The sequence below is a fragment of the Equus caballus genome, chromosome 9 (assembly GCF_041296265.1).
Source record: "Equus caballus isolate H_3958 breed thoroughbred chromosome 9, TB-T2T, whole genome shotgun sequence".
Taxonomy (NCBI): domain Eukaryota; kingdom Metazoa; phylum Chordata; class Mammalia; order Perissodactyla; family Equidae; genus Equus; species Equus caballus.
In genome coordinates this window covers 75,789,338-75,808,666 of record NC_091692.1, presented here as the reverse complement: position 1 = coordinate 75,808,666, position 19,329 = coordinate 75,789,338, and the positions used below count along the sequence as shown (strand labels likewise).

General features: G+C 39.9%; 1 protein-coding gene across 3 annotated transcripts in view; it reads right to left on the bottom strand.

Annotated features, from left to right (window-relative positions):
- Positions 1-597: 597 nt before the first annotated feature.
- Positions 598-19,329, bottom strand: part of SLC30A8 (solute carrier family 30 member 8) — a 34,657-nt gene continuing 15,925 nt past the window's right edge. The window contains exons 4-9 of one of the 3 annotated variants that reach the window (XM_023648889.2): positions 16,831-16,977; positions 13,082-13,235; positions 9,086-9,236; positions 7,326-7,431; positions 2,759-2,893; positions 598-1,424 (exon numbers count right to left, since the gene is read on the bottom strand). In XM_023648889.2, coding sequence (XP_023504657.2) covers positions 1,282-1,424; positions 2,759-2,893; positions 7,326-7,431; positions 9,086-9,236; positions 13,082-13,235; positions 16,831-16,977 — 836 coding nt within the window. In that variant the 3' untranslated portion in view covers positions 598-1,281. Of the gene's footprint in view, positions 1,428-2,758; positions 2,894-5,071; positions 5,184-7,325; positions 7,432-9,085; positions 9,237-13,081; positions 13,236-16,830; positions 16,978-19,329 lie in introns of those variants that run through there. The other 2 variants (XM_001496351.4, XM_070221748.1) reach the window with 2 other exon arrangements.

The window sequence follows — 19,329 nt, the reverse complement described above, 5'->3', positions numbered from 1 at the left end:
ACATGCTTCCTCCTACAATCCATTTGGCTATCACCTATTTTTTTGTTCAGGTTTCAACTTGGATGCCATTTCTTCAGAGAGGCTCTCCCTTGACCTCCCCCAATCTGAATCAGCCTCTCTTCTTTCCTATCACTGCCACTGTTTGCAGTATATCCTTGGTGATATTTATTAATGGAATGCCTGTCTCCCCACAAAAGGGAAAGTGGTCCATGAGGGCAAATGCTGTATCAGCTTGGTTCATCAATGCTCAGCCCATAGCCTGTACTGCAAAATTATTCTTTGAATGAATGAATAATGACATTGGTTAAGTTACTTAACCTCTATGAACCTTATGTCCTTATCTATATAATGATGGTATTAATTCCAACTTCCCAAAGTTATCATTAGAATGAAATGAGGTGATATATCTGAATAGCCCCGTACAATACTTGGCCAAAAGTTGGTATTCCATAAATGTTATTCAAGACCTGAGAGTTCTTATCATAATTCTTTGACAAAATTATTTTCCATGTGACCTTGGATGAGAACTCTGCCTCTCTGTACCTCCTCATTTTCTTTTATTATTAGGTCACACCATAAGAAAAGACTCGAAAAGCAGCAATTTCATAATTTTTTATTTGTCTAGGCCTTTTATACAGAAAAGTAAAATATCATTCCATAGCTTCAGACATTTTAGAACATAATTTGTAAGCAAGATGGAAAGAGGGCATTTCTACCCCATTTAGTGAATAGTCATGTAGATAGACAGGGAGTCAAAAGATATTGCCCCAAATAATAATAAAGTTTGGTGGGAAAGTCAAGTTATGATGGGGTATTAGGCCTCCAGATTCTCTTTTACCCCTGACTTGGCTCTTCATAATTTTGCTTCATGTGTTTTAGGAAAATTATGTGATTCTTTTCCTTGCCACCAATTCCTGATAAGACTTTCCTGAGTTTAACTTTACCTACTCATACTCAGGATGTATTATTGAAGGAAGATGAGATTTTTATTGCCTATGGTTACAAACAACTGTTGTTTCAGCCCCAGTCTGGAATAACCTATACACATGCTCCTGACTTTGAACACAGCTACTGATGAGTTGATAACCCAACTGATTGATGAATCTGAGTACATCTTCATTCATGGCGGATGGAGCTAAATAAAGAAGGATAATATGTGCATTGTACTGTATCACGAATGTCTCAAACTTCTTCCTGTTGTTCCTTATTTCTCATGTGGCAGAAACTGCAGAGCAACATGGAGTGGCCTGTCAAACTTTGGAAGCTGACAATGTGACTCAGCTAATCCCGGGGGTCTTCACAGAAAAGGCAGTCAGGGTCCTGGTCGGCTGGAGATTCCATCTGAATGGTGAGTGAGTGCACAATAAAGCTATTGCTGAGGACTTTAGCAATCTCCCTCCGAACGACCTGGCTGTCCTGGCTGGCTGCTGTTGATAAAGAACCACAGTGAGATTGACACTGATTGCACACACACGGGTGACTGCTAAATCTCCAGCATCACTTTGTCTTTGACCTGGTAGGGTGGGACACAGGCAGAGCACTTACAAGGAGCCACGATGCTCTGACAATCAGCTACATTCACACAGACAAAGCAAGGGAAATTCTAGTGCAGCAGTGTACCCCATCACTATGGGAACTCTTCCTGCCCACAGGTCTCTCCGGGGTCTGGTCCTCTTAAGAGCTGAGTATGGAAGGGGAGACAAGCCCTGGAAAAAGCTAAGACAGAGCTATTATTTCTCATACAGTCTTGCTCACCAGTCTCCAGGGATCTCTGGGTTGCAGCCCTTGTATGTAATCAGAATTTATCTCAAGGCTGGTGATAGGAACCAGGAAGCATTTAGCACTCCCCACAGACCTTTCTTAGAGCAGCAACCCTCAGTGCCATCTTTTCTCTTGTCCCAAAAGGAATCAGGAGACTGTAAAGTTCCCTCCATAGTGACCCAATTGTTTACTAGGTTATTCCATTTTCAGTGAAATATTGGTGCAGTGGATGCTGTAAATTCCCTGTAGCCAGATCTGAGACTCTCAGTGAAGATGAGGATGTCTGAGAAAGCACACTCCTCAAATACCTATCATTGGTGTTCCTGTACCCTGCCTCTAGGTAACTTCTTGAGTAATTTTTTAGCAGCCTAATGTATCATCCTTGGCCTGAGCTGTCTCCTGAGGCAGTGAAAGACCTCTCACTCCCCATTCTCCCAGCCGTAGGAGATGTCTTGGACAAAATCAGCTACATGAGAAAGTAGTTTTTAGAATAAACCCAGCATCCTAAGAATGATCCCACATGGTTTACAGAATTTCCAAACATCCGGTAAGGGAGCCATTATTAATTCCCACTAGCACATCTTGTTAGAACCTTAAGGATGGTACTATGTCTCCTTCATCTTTCTATCTTCAATGATAGGCAAAGTGTCTTATACACATGAGATACTCAATGAGGATTTCTTGTTGAATTCATCCCTATTATTTAACAGTAAGTTAAACAGGTAGAGCCAGAGGCCTTGAAGTTTGGGTGACATTTTAGCTCTTTGTTCTACTTTCTACCCTCTGCAGCTGGCCTTAAGGGATGTCATCGGTATCATTGTTGCCATGACAATATCAACAAGGGGGTGTTTTCAAAGGCCCTTGGTGATACAAGACACTTGACAGTTGTTTTGACAGGCAATAGACACTAAAGCCAGCTCTATGAAAAAGAAGGAAATTACTGACTTTACAGGACAAGGACTGAATTTTGTCCCGAGTGTTTACAAAACTCACTGACCTGCAGCAACATGAGCCGAGAGAATCACTTGGTTCATTGTTAGAGACCAAATGTGCAAGCTGTGCACAGACACCACCCCATCCACTGCTAAGATGAGCTCTTTCACACTGTCGTAATTCAGGTTCTTTGGCACACCTGACAAGAGGAAAGAGTTGGGGCTGTTGTTACTCAATTAAATATAGCTCATTAACATGGCTAAATGGGGCCGCAAAGTCCTCACCAAGATATCAACTTGCCCTCCCCTTCTCTGGTTTCTTACTTCAAATGTTTATAAATCAGAGTCACCTGACTGTTTCAAAGTATTTACCATCAATCAAACAAAGGATATTTGAAGAATTTATCGTGTAATAACCAACAACAGTAATCATCCTTCATTTTCAAGGTGTATTATTAAACCAATTGAGCTTTTCCCAATTACCTTTGCATACACTCTGAAAAGCAAAATGAAACAACATGGGGCTTGGAATCAAATAATTCCAGGTTCGCATTCTGACTACAACTATTGTGAATTTACCCAATCATGGAACTTCTCTGATCTTCAGCATATTTGTAGTAAAATAGAAGTCATAAGAATAATATGTAGTTCACAGAGTTCTTTGAGGAACAAATCAGAAAATATCTGCCCTTTGCAAACTGTAGTGCTGTACAAACGTTAGCTATCCAAGAGGTCACTTAGTGAACTGTGTTAATAGGGGATCCTAACATTGTAGTACCATCTTATTATTTGGCTTATAAAATTTCTATTATTTTAGGTACATTAGTTAGAGTTTAATGTTCTAGTCACAGAATGTAATAGTTTGACTGTCATCTTTATTGTTAAAGGAATGGTGTGGAGCACACAGGAAGGTGGAGAGCCTGGCAGCCAATTAGCTATTCTTTGGGGCTGAAAGAACTGAGGCGTCTCTATCCTGGAGAAGAGAAGGCTAAGGGAGGTGGGATCACTCTTTTCCAAACATTGCAAGGGTTGTCATATAGAAGATGGGAGGATGTGAAAGTGTAAGGGTGTTTGCTTTGGCTGGCTACAGAGAGAGAAACCGAGCCAGTGGTTGGTCAGAACCACAGAAGACACGAGTTCAATACAAGATTTTTTTTTAAAAAATCAACTCAACCAGGACAACCATATTAAAGCCATTTGATGCAATAGGTCGATCTCTGTCAACTAAAGATGATGCAAAGAGGATGCTGTAGAAGAGATCCCTAAGGATGACCACTTTTTAGCCTCTACTTCATTTACATATATTACACAGACACCTGGAGTGTTTGTTAAAAATAAATATGCAACAGCTCCATTCCAATCCTCCTGAAGAAAATTTCTATGGAGGAGGCTCTGAATCTGCATGTTTTCAGAGTGGCACTCAACCTCGGATGCCCATTAGTATCACCAGAGGAGACTTTAGAAATCCTGATGACCAGGATACACCCAAGAAAATTAAATCAGACTCTCTGGGGATAACCCAGAATCGGTATTTTCTTAGCTCATTTGGTGATTCCAACACACAGCCAAGGTTGAGAACCATCATACCTACATTTATGAGCCACTGGGAAGCTCTACCTTGCAGTGGTTCTCAAGCTTGGCTGCATGTTATAAAAACACCAAAGCCAGCCCCCACCCCAGTCAATTAAATCAGAATCTCTGGGTATGGGGCCTGGGCATAAGTACTTTTTAAAAGCTTCCCAGGTGATTGTAATGAATAACTAGTCAAGAACCACTTATTTAAAGAGATAGGGAATCCTTACCCTTCCTTTTTCAGTGTTTAAGAACCTTGCTTTTGGGGATTTACTTCTTGGGGCTAACTTAAAATTGTGTACAGTTTGAGTTTAGTTTAATCCCGCTTCATATTGTTTCATGGAAGTAACACAGAGCCGATCATCCTGTTCTTTTACCCCATGAGCTGCCCAAAGCTCAGGTTACTAGAATCAAATTAAAAGAGTTCTTGTCTCACATTAGCCATAGAATGTCTATGGAGTCATGGATGCAATTGTTATACTGTGATAATAACAATAACACAACTTTATTGAGAACCTACCACATCTCACAGTTTATGCTAAGCACTTTATTTATAGTGATTATCTTATTCAATAGTTATAAGAATTTTAAGAGTTGTCAGTATTACAATTTCTATTTAACTGGGGGAGAGGAAATTGGGAGTCAGAAAGGTTAGGAGGCATTGCTAAGGCCACACAGATAAGTAGGACGTCAGATTCTAAAGTCCATGTTCTGAGTGTAAACTGTTATGCAAATGCTAAACTCCAGGTATTGCAACCCAAAGTTGACTATTATGCCTAATGTGTCATCTCGGGGGAGTGTCGTCTCTGGGGAATCTCACCTGACCCTTTAAAGACCTGCTGTCATTCACCTAGGGCCCTTGGGATGAAGTCACGATCCCTCTATGCTTATTCTCTCTTGCCTCCTTTAGCTCTTTACCTTTATGGAAAACACAAGCGCACTGTTACTTCTTTTACTTTATGAAATAATGTTGACAAGTAATAGGATGTGCTCCTTCTGGCCCCAATGCTACATCACATCTTTGAAACCTTTTTTTCTGAGGGAGAGCCTGCAAAAATATTAATGTATCCAGGAAAATACCCAAATTAGCGTTTAAAAAATAATTATCTAGGCTAACAGATATATGAAAAATCACTCAATATCGCTTATAATTAAGTAATTGCATATGAAATCAATAAGGTATAATATTTCACCTATCAAATTAGAAAAGAATCACTAGCTTGATAATACCCAGTGATGGTGAGGATGTGAGGAGATGGCTCTTTCATATGCTGTTGGCAGGAAAGAAATTGAGATGGTATCATTGGCAGAAATGGCAATATCTATCAAATTCTAAATGCACATAACTTTTGAAACAGCAATACCACTTCTAGGAATTATTCCACAGATAGATAAGTGCTAAAAATACATATGTACAAGAATGGTAATTACACCATTGTGTATAATGTCCATCAACAAGCAAGTGCATGCATATAGTGGGATACTTTGTAGCTACGAAAAAGAATGGGGTGTATCTATGTATATAATAATATGGAAAGATCTCCAAATGAAAAAAAGCAAGGTGCAAAACAAAAAATATATCAATGTGTAATACCATTTGTTTAAAAAAAGGCATATGCACACCATATATACATGCATATATATTACATGTACATACGTATGTAAGTGCATAGATATTTTTGGAAAGATATATTTCAACTTATTAGTAGGTATTACCCCTGAAGAATGGGACTTAGAATTCAAAGGTGGAGAAATAGGGAGATTTTTTTTCTTATCATTTCATACCTTTCCATATCATTTTAAGATTTTACCAAGTACAAATGTTATTTTATGCTAACCTAATTTAAAAACCTAGTTTAAAAATTAAGCATCTTCCAGATAGGAGTTTACCTGCCAGTTTCAATAATTAGCTACACTCTTCCTTACATAAAAAAAAAGATAATTGCCAGAGAAGAGCTATACTGAGAGACAGAGAAAGTGGAATATGGTCATCTCAAATTGTACACAATTTTCTCTTTTATCCCCCTTTAGGTCACTAAGTTCTATAATAGCAAAAACAGCTGCCACCCAGCACTCAGCCCTTGGGAAAGGAAATGGATGTATCTGTGACTTGACGAACCAAATATTGTCACCTTGAGAACCAGGAAGTGCACTTGTTACTCAGTGATGTTTGACTCCATCTTCTGTTTCACTATTAACACGATCATCTGCCAACAACTGTAGTGCCCACCGAGAACTAAACCCTTAAATGTGTACTTGGCAGTGAATGCTAAAGAAGTGTGAGTTGATCCTGAAGGCAAGGGCACTCTGAGACTGTATCTATCTTCTGTCAAAATGTGCTGGACAGAAAAGAAAAGTTCAGCCAATGTCCGGATATTTTTGATCATCTGAATGTTTGATATAATGAAACCTCTAGTTCTGATTGAATTTTCTAGGTGCCATTCCCAGTGCCCTCATGTAGGAATCCCTTAACTGGGATGACAAGACTAGTCTGGTGTTTCTCAAAGTGTGGCCCTCAGACTAGCAGCATCAGCATCTTGTTAGAAATTCAAGCTCTCAGCCACCCAGCCCTGCTGTCTCAGGAACTATGGGGGTAAGCCCAGCAATCTCTGTCTTATCAGACCCCCCAAGTGATTCCCATGACTCTGAAGTTTGAGAATTGCTGGCTAGTCTAACAAGGGTTTTAGGCAAGTCCTTCCTAGTAGTTCAAATGCTGCCTGAGGAATAGAGTTAGGCAATCTTTCTTAGGTTCTTCCCATATATTGAGAGACAAATTTGTCTTTTTGCAATATCTCCCCCAATGTCTATCTTTAGTGTTTGGATGTATTGTTTTTACTCTGTGCCGTATCATTTAACAGTTGCTGGAGGAAAAACAGAAGTCAATTCTTTTTATTTGTTCCCATATGAATAAAACTCATATTTGTTTTCACAGAAATTCCTTGTAAGTTTATATTTTCCCTGTAATGCAAATTAACAGTGAGCATGCCTTGAGGCCATTCCTTTTTGTGATTATACAGAAAGAAGACATTGATCCTAAAATAATAATAAAATCGCTCCTACCTTCCATGAGTAAGACGGAGAAGTCCTTTAAGACAGTGATGGTGCTGGCCAAAACCAGGATGGAAAAGACAAACGTGCAGATTGGGTCAGCCATTTTATAGTCTGGCTAGAAAATATAGGGGCTTTGGTTAACTGAATTCAGGCCCCCCATGCAGAAAGTCTGATTAATAAAATAAGCAAATCTTCCTGCTTCCTTCCCTCTCTGTTACCCTCTCACCCTCCTGACACTTGACATCCAACTCAAGGAAGACTTCCTGAAGATCCAATCCTCCTTTTAAGCTTTAAACTATCAGTGACTGAAGGGAGACTACAGGACCTGCCCTCCCTGTAATTTAAGAAGTAGAGGGAAAGATATCCTTGAGTATTCTCTCAAGAGGCCTGATTTAACTTCTCTCAAATTACCGGAAGTATGTTATGAAAATATGCACAAATTTGCACAATATGCAATGACTTTTCAGCCTTAATTATGATGAGAAGAAAGGGTATCATCTGCCCAGAGGTGCATATGACCAAGGTATAGCTGGAGCTTGGTTTGGCAGCTTGGGGTTAGTCTATTTCTTTCTCTCCCAAGTATGGTGCATACTGGAGGCAGGCATCTTTCATACAGTCCTAAGAGTAGGAGCCGGAGCCTCATTCTTGCAATCTCTCCCCCTTAGCCCTTAGCCTCAGGTTGAAATACCTGCTGTTCTGCCCTTCATGAAGTTGTGTGCCACTAAATAAGTCTGTGCCCCATTACCTCTAAGAAACTCAGCATCAACCAAACCTTTGTAAGAGTACTCTCAAACTCCCCCAACCTGTATAATTTTAAACTATTTTGTCTTAAACTTACAGCTTTCAGTGAGCATTTGCTCTACCAAATTCATGTATGTCTTTGTAATTTTAATTTACATGTTTTCACTTTTTTGGCAAGAATAAAGAGTTCTTGCTAACTGGACAATCATGATGTGAACAGACAGAGCTAAATGCTATTCTCCTTGGCTACTCCCCCAACACCTCCACCCTGCCCCACCTCTGTTAGTTCTTGCTATTACCAGATAGAGATCTGTAGTGAATACTTGTCTAGGGTCAGAGGTCCATCCAGGATCCATTTCCACTTTCCATTAGAGCCCTGGCTCTTTGGAGAGATGTTACCTCTCCCCCATTGTGAGTGATATGGCAGGACAGTCAATCAGGTACTGTACCCTCCCCAGCCAAGCAGCAGGTATACAACCCAAGCTAGGTCAATTGGACTCCCTTTCCCAGAAATATGAATCTTCAGCAGAGTGACAAGAACAGGGGAAAAACTAGTTGAGTCACATTCATTTCAGCATGGTGCTGGAACAGAAGTTGGATAGTTTCTGAAATCTAGAGACCAAAAGTTGCCTTATTTCTACCTTCATTTCTGTCCAGGACTACATTCAATAAATTTCAGCCAATGAATCTATTTTTTGCTTAAGTGAGCTAGAGCTCTTTTCTGTTGCCTACAACCCAAGAACCCAACGGTATTCAAGGTTCCTTTGCTGTCCATCTTAACCCCATGACAAAAGAAACTACTTCCTGAAAAACTAGCAGCCATACAGTTAACGACATAGCTCTTAGGAATTTGGAAAGTTCAAGGTTTCAGTCTTTGAGTGTTTGTTTGTTTGTTTAATCTTGCAAAGTAGTTTGTGTAGGCAAAGATAGGCTGTCCACCTTTGTTTAAGTTAATATTAGAGGGTCAGCTTCTATACTATCTAATCTATAAAGTTACTATGACAATGAGTAAACGCAAACATACTCACCTTAAAGTAGATAATAAGTGCACTGGTTAGCACACTGATGCTCTGAAATAGATCTCCAAGGGCATGCACAAAAGCCGCTCTGACACTGGCATTAGCTTGCAGTCCCTGGTGATTGTGGCCAGGGTGTCTCTGGTGCAAAATTACACTTAGCCTAAAGGAGAGAATAGTATTCTCAGCACGTGGGAAATTAACCCCTAAAAATCTAGGCAGAATAATGGAGGAGTTGACATTAGCGTGTATTATCCACAGTGGTAAATAGTTGAAATATTAGTGCTCTAAAATGTACTATTTTGGACTAATTTTGAACACAAGTGTATCATAGAATTTTTCACACAATGACAGATGAGAAAGATTCACCTCAGTTTTCTCATCCATCTATCTAATACTACTCTGTTTCACATTAAAACTGGAAAGCATCACTTCTTAGATGAAAGCCAAGAACTTCACAGTGAGCAGGGGAAATGTTTATTGAGGGTCTGCGAAATGTCAGGCAGTGAGCTAGGCTTAAAGCTGAACTTTTGTGGGAAGTTGATTAAGTGCACTGGTTTTAAAGGCAAAAAGCAGCAGAAAGGGATAAAACAAAATAAGAAGCAGTGAATTTCATGAAGGTCGGATTTTTTATTCTTTTATTTTACTTAACTTTGTTAATATCCATGAGAATTTGAAATTTGAATAATTTTCTAATGGCCAATGATGAGAATACTGTGCTTATGTATATGCAGCTATTTATCAAGAGATTCAAATATATAAATGTATCACAAATGTTTATATTTATATATGATATTGCAAAATTTAACATCTTCTATCCAAGTCAAAGTGGTAAGTAGTGTGTACCTGATTCTATTTATCTACAACTTTAAAAGGTATTAGACCAAAGGTAAAATGAGAACCTTTTTACTGATGGCCACAAGGAGTATTTTGCCTAGAAACTCTTTCTGAACATTTTGGAGCAAAGCTTTAAAAAAAACCATTGTTTACTATCATGCACCCCAGTCTATTTGCAGGTAAATTGTCTGTTAAATCTCATCCATCTCTACAAAGTGGAATTACTGCTACCAAATAAGATTTGATCATTGCACAATGTTAAGTTTTCAGATTGTCAGTGTTTGGGCAGAAATTCACCCTCAATTAGGAGTTCCATTTAAGGTTGTTCAGAAAGCCTGATATAGCTGGCAGTTAATAGGCTCTCTTTTTAGATCTGCCATGTGTGCTCATCACATTGTCATGCATTCTTTTACTCATTTTATTAAAAAAACTTAGTTAGGGATTCTCGTATGTCAGGCACAGTTAATGGGCATAAAGGTGAGTGAAAGCAGACATGGTTCCTCCCTAGTGTTGCTTTAAGGGTGATGGAGATGGAAAAGATTTTTAAAAGACAAACATAAATGGAAAATTCTAATTATAATAAGTCTACTAACAACGGGTGCTATGGATAGTACAACAGAGGAGTCTGATTTAGTTACACAGACAAAGACATTGAGCCCGATTTGAAAAGTTATGTTAGAGTTAAATAGACTAGAAAGGGACAGAATGTTTCAAGCAGAGAAACCTTAGCATGCAACAGCCTTAAGTCTCTGTCAATAATCTTCATCCCAGAATGCCTTTGCAACTTCTATTAGAACTTTCTGCCCTGATTTTGGGTCCCCAAGGAATAGATTTATTCCTAAATTACAGTTCTGATGTCTCTGTTTTCAGATAACACAGCATCAAACAGCACTTGAAAACTGTAATCCCAGTTCTGGGAGAAAACATTAGTGTCACTAAGGATTTTTATCCATAAATAACTACCTACTTGTACTGGGAAGTCGATGCTTTTCAATTCCCTTGTCTTTCTAAGTAAGAAAAGCACCTGAAATGTTAAGGTCAAAGTTGAAAAGCAGTTGCAGTAAAAAGAAAATTTGGCTGGTATCTATTTGGAAAGTCAAACTCGATCATTGAGGTCCCAGATTTATGTGGCAGTTAGCTAGGTATATCCTTCATCTTCATGTAGCATCGACACAACTATGTGACATATGACTCTCGAGAAAGTATTAATATTTTTATTCTTCTTGCTGCCTTGTGGACATATTGTTCTCCTTACACAAAGATGATGTTATTGACCCCCAGTAAGCAGGACATGTGCGCTGGCTTATTTGTCTCCAGTGGTGACAGATTTGCATCGATCTCCCCACACTTTTTCTCCCAGTGCCAATGTGAAACACACTTTCAAGTTAACTGGGTGGAAATAAGGATCTAGTCAGTGACAGCAGATCAAATACCACTCCTAACTGTTTAGCTCAGACATTTGGAACAAAAGTTTGCAAACTAAGAGGTGAGGAACTGAGGCAGGCACGAGGTAAAGGCATTGGAGTGAACTGAGGAGCTTTTTCAAAGTGTCCATGCTCAGATTTTCCTCCACTTCCCTTGTGCCCTCTCTTAAAAACCACTGTTCAAAGTTCTGTCTCTGTCTTCTTCACTTTCATGTATAAACCTACCTCCTAGCATGTATCACATTACATTGCAAGACAGATAGAGGACAGATAGTGCATGAGTTTCCTATTGCTGCTGCAACAAACTACCACAGAGCCTCTGTGGCTTAGAATGCCATAAACTTACTATCTTACAGTTCCGGAGGTCAGAAGTCTAAAATGGATCTGCAGGACTGCATTCCTTCTGCAGGCTCTAGGGCAGAATTCATTTTCTTACCTTTTCCAGCTTCTAGAGGTCACTCACATTCTTTGGCTCCAGGCCCCTTCCACCATCTTCAAAGCCAGCGTTGCAGCATCTTCTCTCCTCTCTGACCTCATGCCTCCCTCTTATAAGGACATTTGTGGTTACATTGGACCTGTCTAGATAATCCAGGATAATCTCCCCATCTCAAGATCTTTGCAAAATCTTAATCACATTTGCAAAAATCTTTGTACTATGAGAGCTAACATATTCAAAAGTTCCAAGGATTAGAATGTGGAAATCTTTGAGGGGCCATTGTTCTGTCACCCACTGTTGATGAATGGATAGATGGCTAGATAGATAGACAGACAGATAGATAGATAGATAGATGATAGAGTTTTAAGTAAGGTTGTCCAGAATCACACTATCAAATGAGAAGGCATGAATTGACTCGAAAGGATCAAAGCTCTGGCCTCAAAACCCCATTGTCATGAGTTAATCAAGTAGTTTATTTTGGAAAGAGTAGATCAATATGAAAATGATCACATATCCAATAGGACATGATCACATGTCCTATAAGAATGATTCAAGACTGCCTGGATAAGGAAATGGGCCTACAGGTGGAAACCAGAGAGAGAATTTAGCTAACACAGCTTACAGAAGAATTTTTATACAGTCACAATGATGCAAAGATAAGATAGGCTGCTTTTAAGAGAAATAAATTCCCTCTTATTGGTTCTGTTAAAATGTGTGAAACTAATGACCATTTATGGGAATGCTGCAAAAGAGAATTGAAAAGTAGAAAGGGGACTGAAAGAAATAAAATTTAAGATCCTTTCTAACCCAGCTCTCCGGGAACCCGTAATGTGTTCACATAACAAAAAATGAACAAGAGTAAGTGACATGTCCTATGGAACCATCAATATGCATGAGAGTAGAATGTCTAAGAGCTCGATTCTGGATCTGGTGGGTCTAAATTCAAATCCTGGTTCTGTACTACCTCACTGGCAATTTATTTAACCTCACTGAGCTTCAGTTTCCTAATCTGTAAAGCAAGGGTGTTGTGATCATTGAGCTTGATAATGTAGATCAGAAGATCTTAGCAGAGTCTCTGGCATATAGGAAGCATTCAAAATGGTAGCTGTTAGAAGCTGGTATTAAAACAATCTTTAACTTAAACTAGCACAACCAGCCTTATTTTCAGTCTTAGAGCCATTTGGGCACTCGGTCAGGTCTCTACCATCCTCAAAAGTGGAGGAATTAAACAAAAACAAAAATGAAAACCACAAATCTATGTCCAGACTAAGTTAAAGACAAGCTTCATGGGCAATGCGTAGGGTGACTTACATAATGTTGGCTGCCACTGCACAACCTGACACGATGATCATCATGGTGGCCTGGATCTGGTAATTGGGGTACAGCAGGCGCTCAAATGCCAGGTACACCAACACACCAGTCACCACCCAGATGCATAGGATGGACAGCAGGGCACCAAGGATCTCTGGGGATTCAAACAAACAGATACTCATATACAAAGAATTTGTGCATCACCTTAACCTCCCCAAGAGTCATAAGACATTAATATTTTCTCCCACCCCAAAAAAGTGGCTTTAAACTAGTTCACTCAGTGATTCACAAAGCAAGAGTGTGGATAGATTTTAACACTAAGATGAGGCACTTTAATGCTGCATTCAGAAAACACCAGTGTCTGACTTCATTCTGCTCCATGTTACTAAGTAATTTCCAGCAAATTTTTAAAGCATATTAATTGCTGCCTGCCCTTGCTATTTTCCTCGGGGATTTTAATTTAAATGGGTGCTAAAATGATTGAAACTTATTAGGCTATGAAGTAATGAGACACAAAGAGTAAAATGTGTTTAGAAACTCTTAAGTTCGCCATAAAATATTTACAACTTGCCAGTGCCAGTCCCTTCTGTGGAATAAATAGTAAAAAGGAAGGCTTCGGAGGGTACTTGATGAAAATGAGTTCCATTTGCCAACTCAACATGTTACAAACACAGAGGCAAGCTCAGAGGTGTATCAACACTCTTAACTGAATTTTAAGAACAACAATAAGGAAAAGAAGGATCAGGATGGAGACATTTACATTAATATTTAAAGATAAGTCAGGGTTCCATCTGCTGCTGAGTTAAGTACATTTGCTCACTTAGGAATTCCTTAATGCCTCACCTTGACCTTGAACTCAACCTTGTAGATAGGTTCTAAAAGCCTCCAAGGGTCTAGAAACATTCTCTGAGTCAGTGGTTAGGCACATTCCATAATTCTGACTTTCCCCCTTTAAGCAGAGCAATATAACATTGTTTCCTAGTGTGGGACAATTGTTTCCCAGACTCCAGTCATTTATGCACAACTTTCATGATTTTTTCCATATCTCCATGCTACGTCTCTTACTAGTCACTTATACTTTCTTTAAGTAAATTCATTTTTTATGCTTAGCTTCTTCCTAAACAAAGCTCTCCATGAAATTACATGTTTGATGTGCTAGTTGATTTTCTAATGCACCCTAGGACATGTAATTATTGTTCATGTGACACTTAAAATCCTCTGTCTCACTACCAGTGGAACATTTCTCACACTATAGGAAATGCTGGTGCAGATGTTTAGGGCATGAGGTCAAGATTCAGACATATATGATCTGCCAGTGACTGGCTGTGTGACTTTAGACAAATAACCTATTTGAGCCTGAGTTTCCTTGTCTATATAGTGAGTTTAATAATAGCATATAATTTCTAACAAGTGGGCGTATTTTATGAGTTGAGTTGTGTCCCCTAAAATTCATATGTGGAAGTCCAAACCTTTAATACCTCAGATTATGACCTTATCTGGAAATAGGGTTGTTGTGGATGTAATTAGTTAAGTTAAAATCAGGTCATACAAGAGTAGGATAGACCTATAATCCAACGTGGCTGATGCCCTTATTTAAAGCGGAAATTTGAACACAGACATGCACACTGGGAGAATGCCATGTGAAAATGAAAGCAGAAAGCTATAAACCAAGGAATGCTAAAGATTGTCAGCAAATCACCAGTTGCTAAGAGAGAGGCATGGAACAGATTTTCCCCTCACAGAACTCTAAAGGAACCAAAGAAACCAACCCTGATAACTCTTGATCTTGGACTTCTATCTTCTGGAACTGTGAAAAAATAAATTTCTCTTGTTTAAGCCACCAAGTCTGTAGTACTTTGATCTGGCAGCCCTAGGAAACTAATACAATATAGAGCAAACACTCAAGAAGTATTTATTATTTTATTAGTCTAGCCAGGCTTTTTAAAAACCCCTTTGCAGAAATTTATGAAAACCAGGCTCAAGGGTTTCTGGTTAGCCAGAAATGGAGCTTGGGTTTGTAGAAGTCAGCTAGGGTGGTTCCTACCCACGAGAGTCTAAATCAGGGTATGGAAGTAGAGTATGACATGACAAAGCCCAAATGCCATTCCAAAAGTCAGGAGTAGGATCAAACATAGGACTAAACAAAGAGTCAAGAATTTTAAAGTAGCTAGTTAGGGAAGGAAACACATTAGGAACCATCAACAGGTGCTACAATTATCACTAAGAAAACTGTTAGAATAGCAGGGTCATCGGGCTGATCACCAGTCTGTGGTTATGCTAGTTCACCTGTATGTCTATAGTGGTGCTGCCTAATGTGGTAACCACCAATCATATGTGGTTATTTAAATTAAATAGAATTAAAAATCCAGTTTTTCAATAGCACTAGCCACATTTAAAGTGCTCCATAGTCACATTATACTCTATATTATAGAACATTTCCCTCAAAGCTGAGAATTCTATTGCACAACACTAGTCTTCCAGAGTGTCAATGCTCATGGACTTCCATGGCCAGGATGAGAAAGTACAAGCAGTGATCTAAATTCTGAGTCCACTCTACCTTTACAAAACAGCTTTGATGAATGGTAGCAGAAAGGGTACAGCAATAAAAACGTATACAGACCAATGACGGGTGCTCAGCCAAAGGTACATATTTTCCAAGTACAGCTCTGTTCAGGGACTGAAAAAGCATCCTCAGATTACATTGTCACAAACTCTCTTTATTGCCTCATCTTTCTCTGAATGTTAAAGGAAAGGCAATTCAAAACACTTGTGATGATAAATTGCTGGGTACGAAATTAGAACTTCCTATCATTCTACACTTGAAAAACCACAGTCCACAATTGTCAGTCTACGAATCGTTTCTGTGTCTAGTGGCACCTTTCGGTGAAGGCTGGCCATGTTAGCATGTTGACCACACGTGCTCTGCCCTCAGATCTCCTTCACATTGATTTTCTCAACCAGTGTGCAAATACAGAATTGTGACTATTTATTCACATGATTTGCACAAAACATTCAGCCAGAAGCTCTTCCAGTTGATATAAGGAATAACACAGACGAGGAGAAGTGGAGAGGCAATGCGTATGTTGGGGAGAAGAGTGGATTGTAAAAAAAAGTAAAAATTTACCAGATAATAAACCCTCATCATGACCTGGGCCACTTCCTAGAGAGGAACAAGCAATTACTCAGAGGAAGAACCATTTCTAAGAAAGCAAGACAAGTCATATTTCATTCCCTCCTCTACCTCCTCCTCCTCCTTCTTCTATTTTTGTTGTTACTGTTGATGATTGAATGAGCAAGATGTTCAGCTGAGCCATTCACTGAAAGCCCATGTTCTATTGCCAACTCCCCTATGAGAAGTTGTTCAGTTTCTCCAACTCTCATGGGCTGTCTGTGCCCTACTTTGCCAAATGGTACAAGCTTTACCCCATCCTCTCTCCAAGATGCAGAGTGATGTAATGAATAATATCATGGCTCTTACCACACACTGACATCCTTGGGCTGGCGTGATTGCTAAAGTGATACCTGTGTTCCTGTTGTCCCATCGGAGTAGAGGTAGCACCTTTAATCTGGCTGTTAACTGAATTAACATTGAGAACACACATTCTCATATACACATCTATTTTACTCAGTGTGCCACAGATGTGCCTCTAAGGGATTTTCGAACAAGGCTTTTCTTTGTCCCTTCCATTTTTATCTTTGGTTTGACTCTGCAGCACTGCTCTGTGTCAATGCTCGATGGTGTACTGTACCTGCTCGATGCCATCCAAATGTTAGCCGCTTGGAGGGGGGCTTCGATGACAACCACAAGGAGAAGAGACTTAGCAGGAAACTGGTCAGATCAATTAAGAGGTGGGCAGCGTCTGTGATGACAGCAAGACTCCCAGCAATGTGCCCACCTAGGGGTTGCAGAATATTACACAGGGTTAGGGCCCCGGAGGGCAAGGAGATTCATATGCATACTAATCATAGTTGGTGAAAATGCCACAGACTCACAGAACTTTAGAAGAGATAGGGTCTGTATGTTGACTTAATCCAACTCTTCTTCCCAATATGACAAGTAAAGAAACTGAGACCCAGAGAGTGGGGGGGATTTGAACATGTTGAAATGAATTTCAAGGGGGAGGCCATTCATAGGGGGGCGAAGGTACAGAGACTGGAAAGTGTGGGGCACATTTAGAGAACATCTCATTTAGACCAGGGCATAAGGATTCAAAAGAGGAATACAAAAGGATGCAGCTGGAGAGGTGTAGGCCAGATTCAAAGAGTCTCACACTCGTCCAGACTGAGGACCTGGACTTTTGTCTGTAGTCTAGATACCACAATCTGGCCCAGTGATGTGTTTTTATTTGACTTGTAATTTTACCATAGTATTTACCACTTCCTTCTGCTCTACCCGTTTATATTATCCACCTGAGTTCGAGACCCCTGTTATGAATAGTGGTGAGCCATTAGGAGAAGGGGCAGGCACTCTCCAGTGGGGTTCTTGAGCGCAACAGCAATCCAATAGAGCCTGAAAGAGAACCCAAGCCATGGCTCCATCGGATGTCCACCCTCTACTTCCCTCTTCTTATCATTTGAGGAAAGACCTCCAGCCTCCAAAATAGAAGTCAAGGGAAAAACCTTATCTTTTCCTTCCCAAACAGGGCTTGTAGTTTGAAAGCAATAACCTCTGTTGCTCTTACTACAGCTTCCCAGCAAAGAGCTTTTGCTGACTGATTAGTGCTCCCAGCAGCTGTTTATTGCCTTGTGTACTACAAAGTGATGGAGACTGTCAGTCATCAGCCCCTCCATCATTAGACTCACCTTGTCTCAGCTAATGATTTAAAAAAATTACATATATGGCTCCTAATTGCAATAATCCCCACAGACTGCTGGCTCTAGCTGTAGTTAATAACTGGTTTGTCAAGTTTAATGGTCTGAAGCAAAGTAGTCTTCAAGCTTGTTACTGAGCTGTCAGTACAAAAATCAGAATGATTCATTAGCCAAAAAGCAACATTTTGCTAACAAATCAGCTGTCCTTCCAATTATCCTCCAATGTTGCTCTATGTGCCAAACTTGGGCCTGATAATAAAACTGTGTTAATAATGCATTATTTCTTGCCTAGAGAATTGACTACATGCAGATAAGCAGCATGCCACAGTCTCAGCAATGAGCGAAGGCGATGATTCTATGTGCTGGGCTAAAATTGTAGCCTACATCAAGGAAACGAAGTCGTCTAGGGTTTCTTCAACAAGCTCAGCTGAGTCAGGAGGCAACTGAGGAAGGAAAAGGGCTTGCTTTGGAAGAAGCGTCTTAATATGGAGGCCCAGGTAACTGAGAACAATTTTGCAACCTCAGAGGTACTTATAGGAACAATCCAGAAAACTGTGGGCAATCATGCTAAATCCTATGGAGCAAGTTGTTTGCAAGAGGTAGTTTGTCACTGAACCTGCATTTGCTTCTGAAAGCATGAGGTATTATTGACAATTAATTCAATCGTCCAGCCGGTATTTATTGAGCCCTTACTGTGCACAGTACAGGGATAGGGCATACACAGATAAACAAAGTTAAACAATTCACCGTCCCTGTCTTTAATGATATCACTGTCTATCACTCACTGTCCTGAGACACGCGTAAATGGACTAGGGGATCAGAAAGCCACTCTCACTGGGACCACTGAACAGCTTTTCACAGGAGAGAGGGGTAAGAATTAGCTAGAGGAGAAGGGTTTTTCAGGAAGAGACAAAAGCAGGAACAAAAACAGAGAGAAAAGAAAGAACGTGGCACCTTGTGGAAAAGCAAGAAATATGGCGTGTTGGAGGAATAATGAGAAATGAGACTGGAAAGGTGGGTTGGGGACCCTTGTGAGGGATATTATGTGTCATGCCGAAGAATTTGAATGTTATCCTTTGGCTTAAAGGGATCAACTTACGGTTTTGAGGCAAGGCTCTCACATGTTCAGATCAATATTTAAGAGAGAGATCTTTGCCAGAAATATGGAGGCTGACTTGGAGGGAGGAGAAGCTGGAAGTTAAGGCACAATAGTAATAACCAGAGGAAATTATGATAAACCTGTGAAGGAGGCTGTAGCAGTTGTATTTCTGGATTACTTGGCAAGATGTAGAAAGCAATGCACTTATAACAAGATAGGAGAGGAACTAAGGACAAAGTCCTGGAAACAGACTCTTCTTAGGGCCTGTGGGGTGAAGATAACCGTAGGAAAGCAGGGGAGCCATTCGTCCTGGATCTTGTATTCACCTCAGATTTAG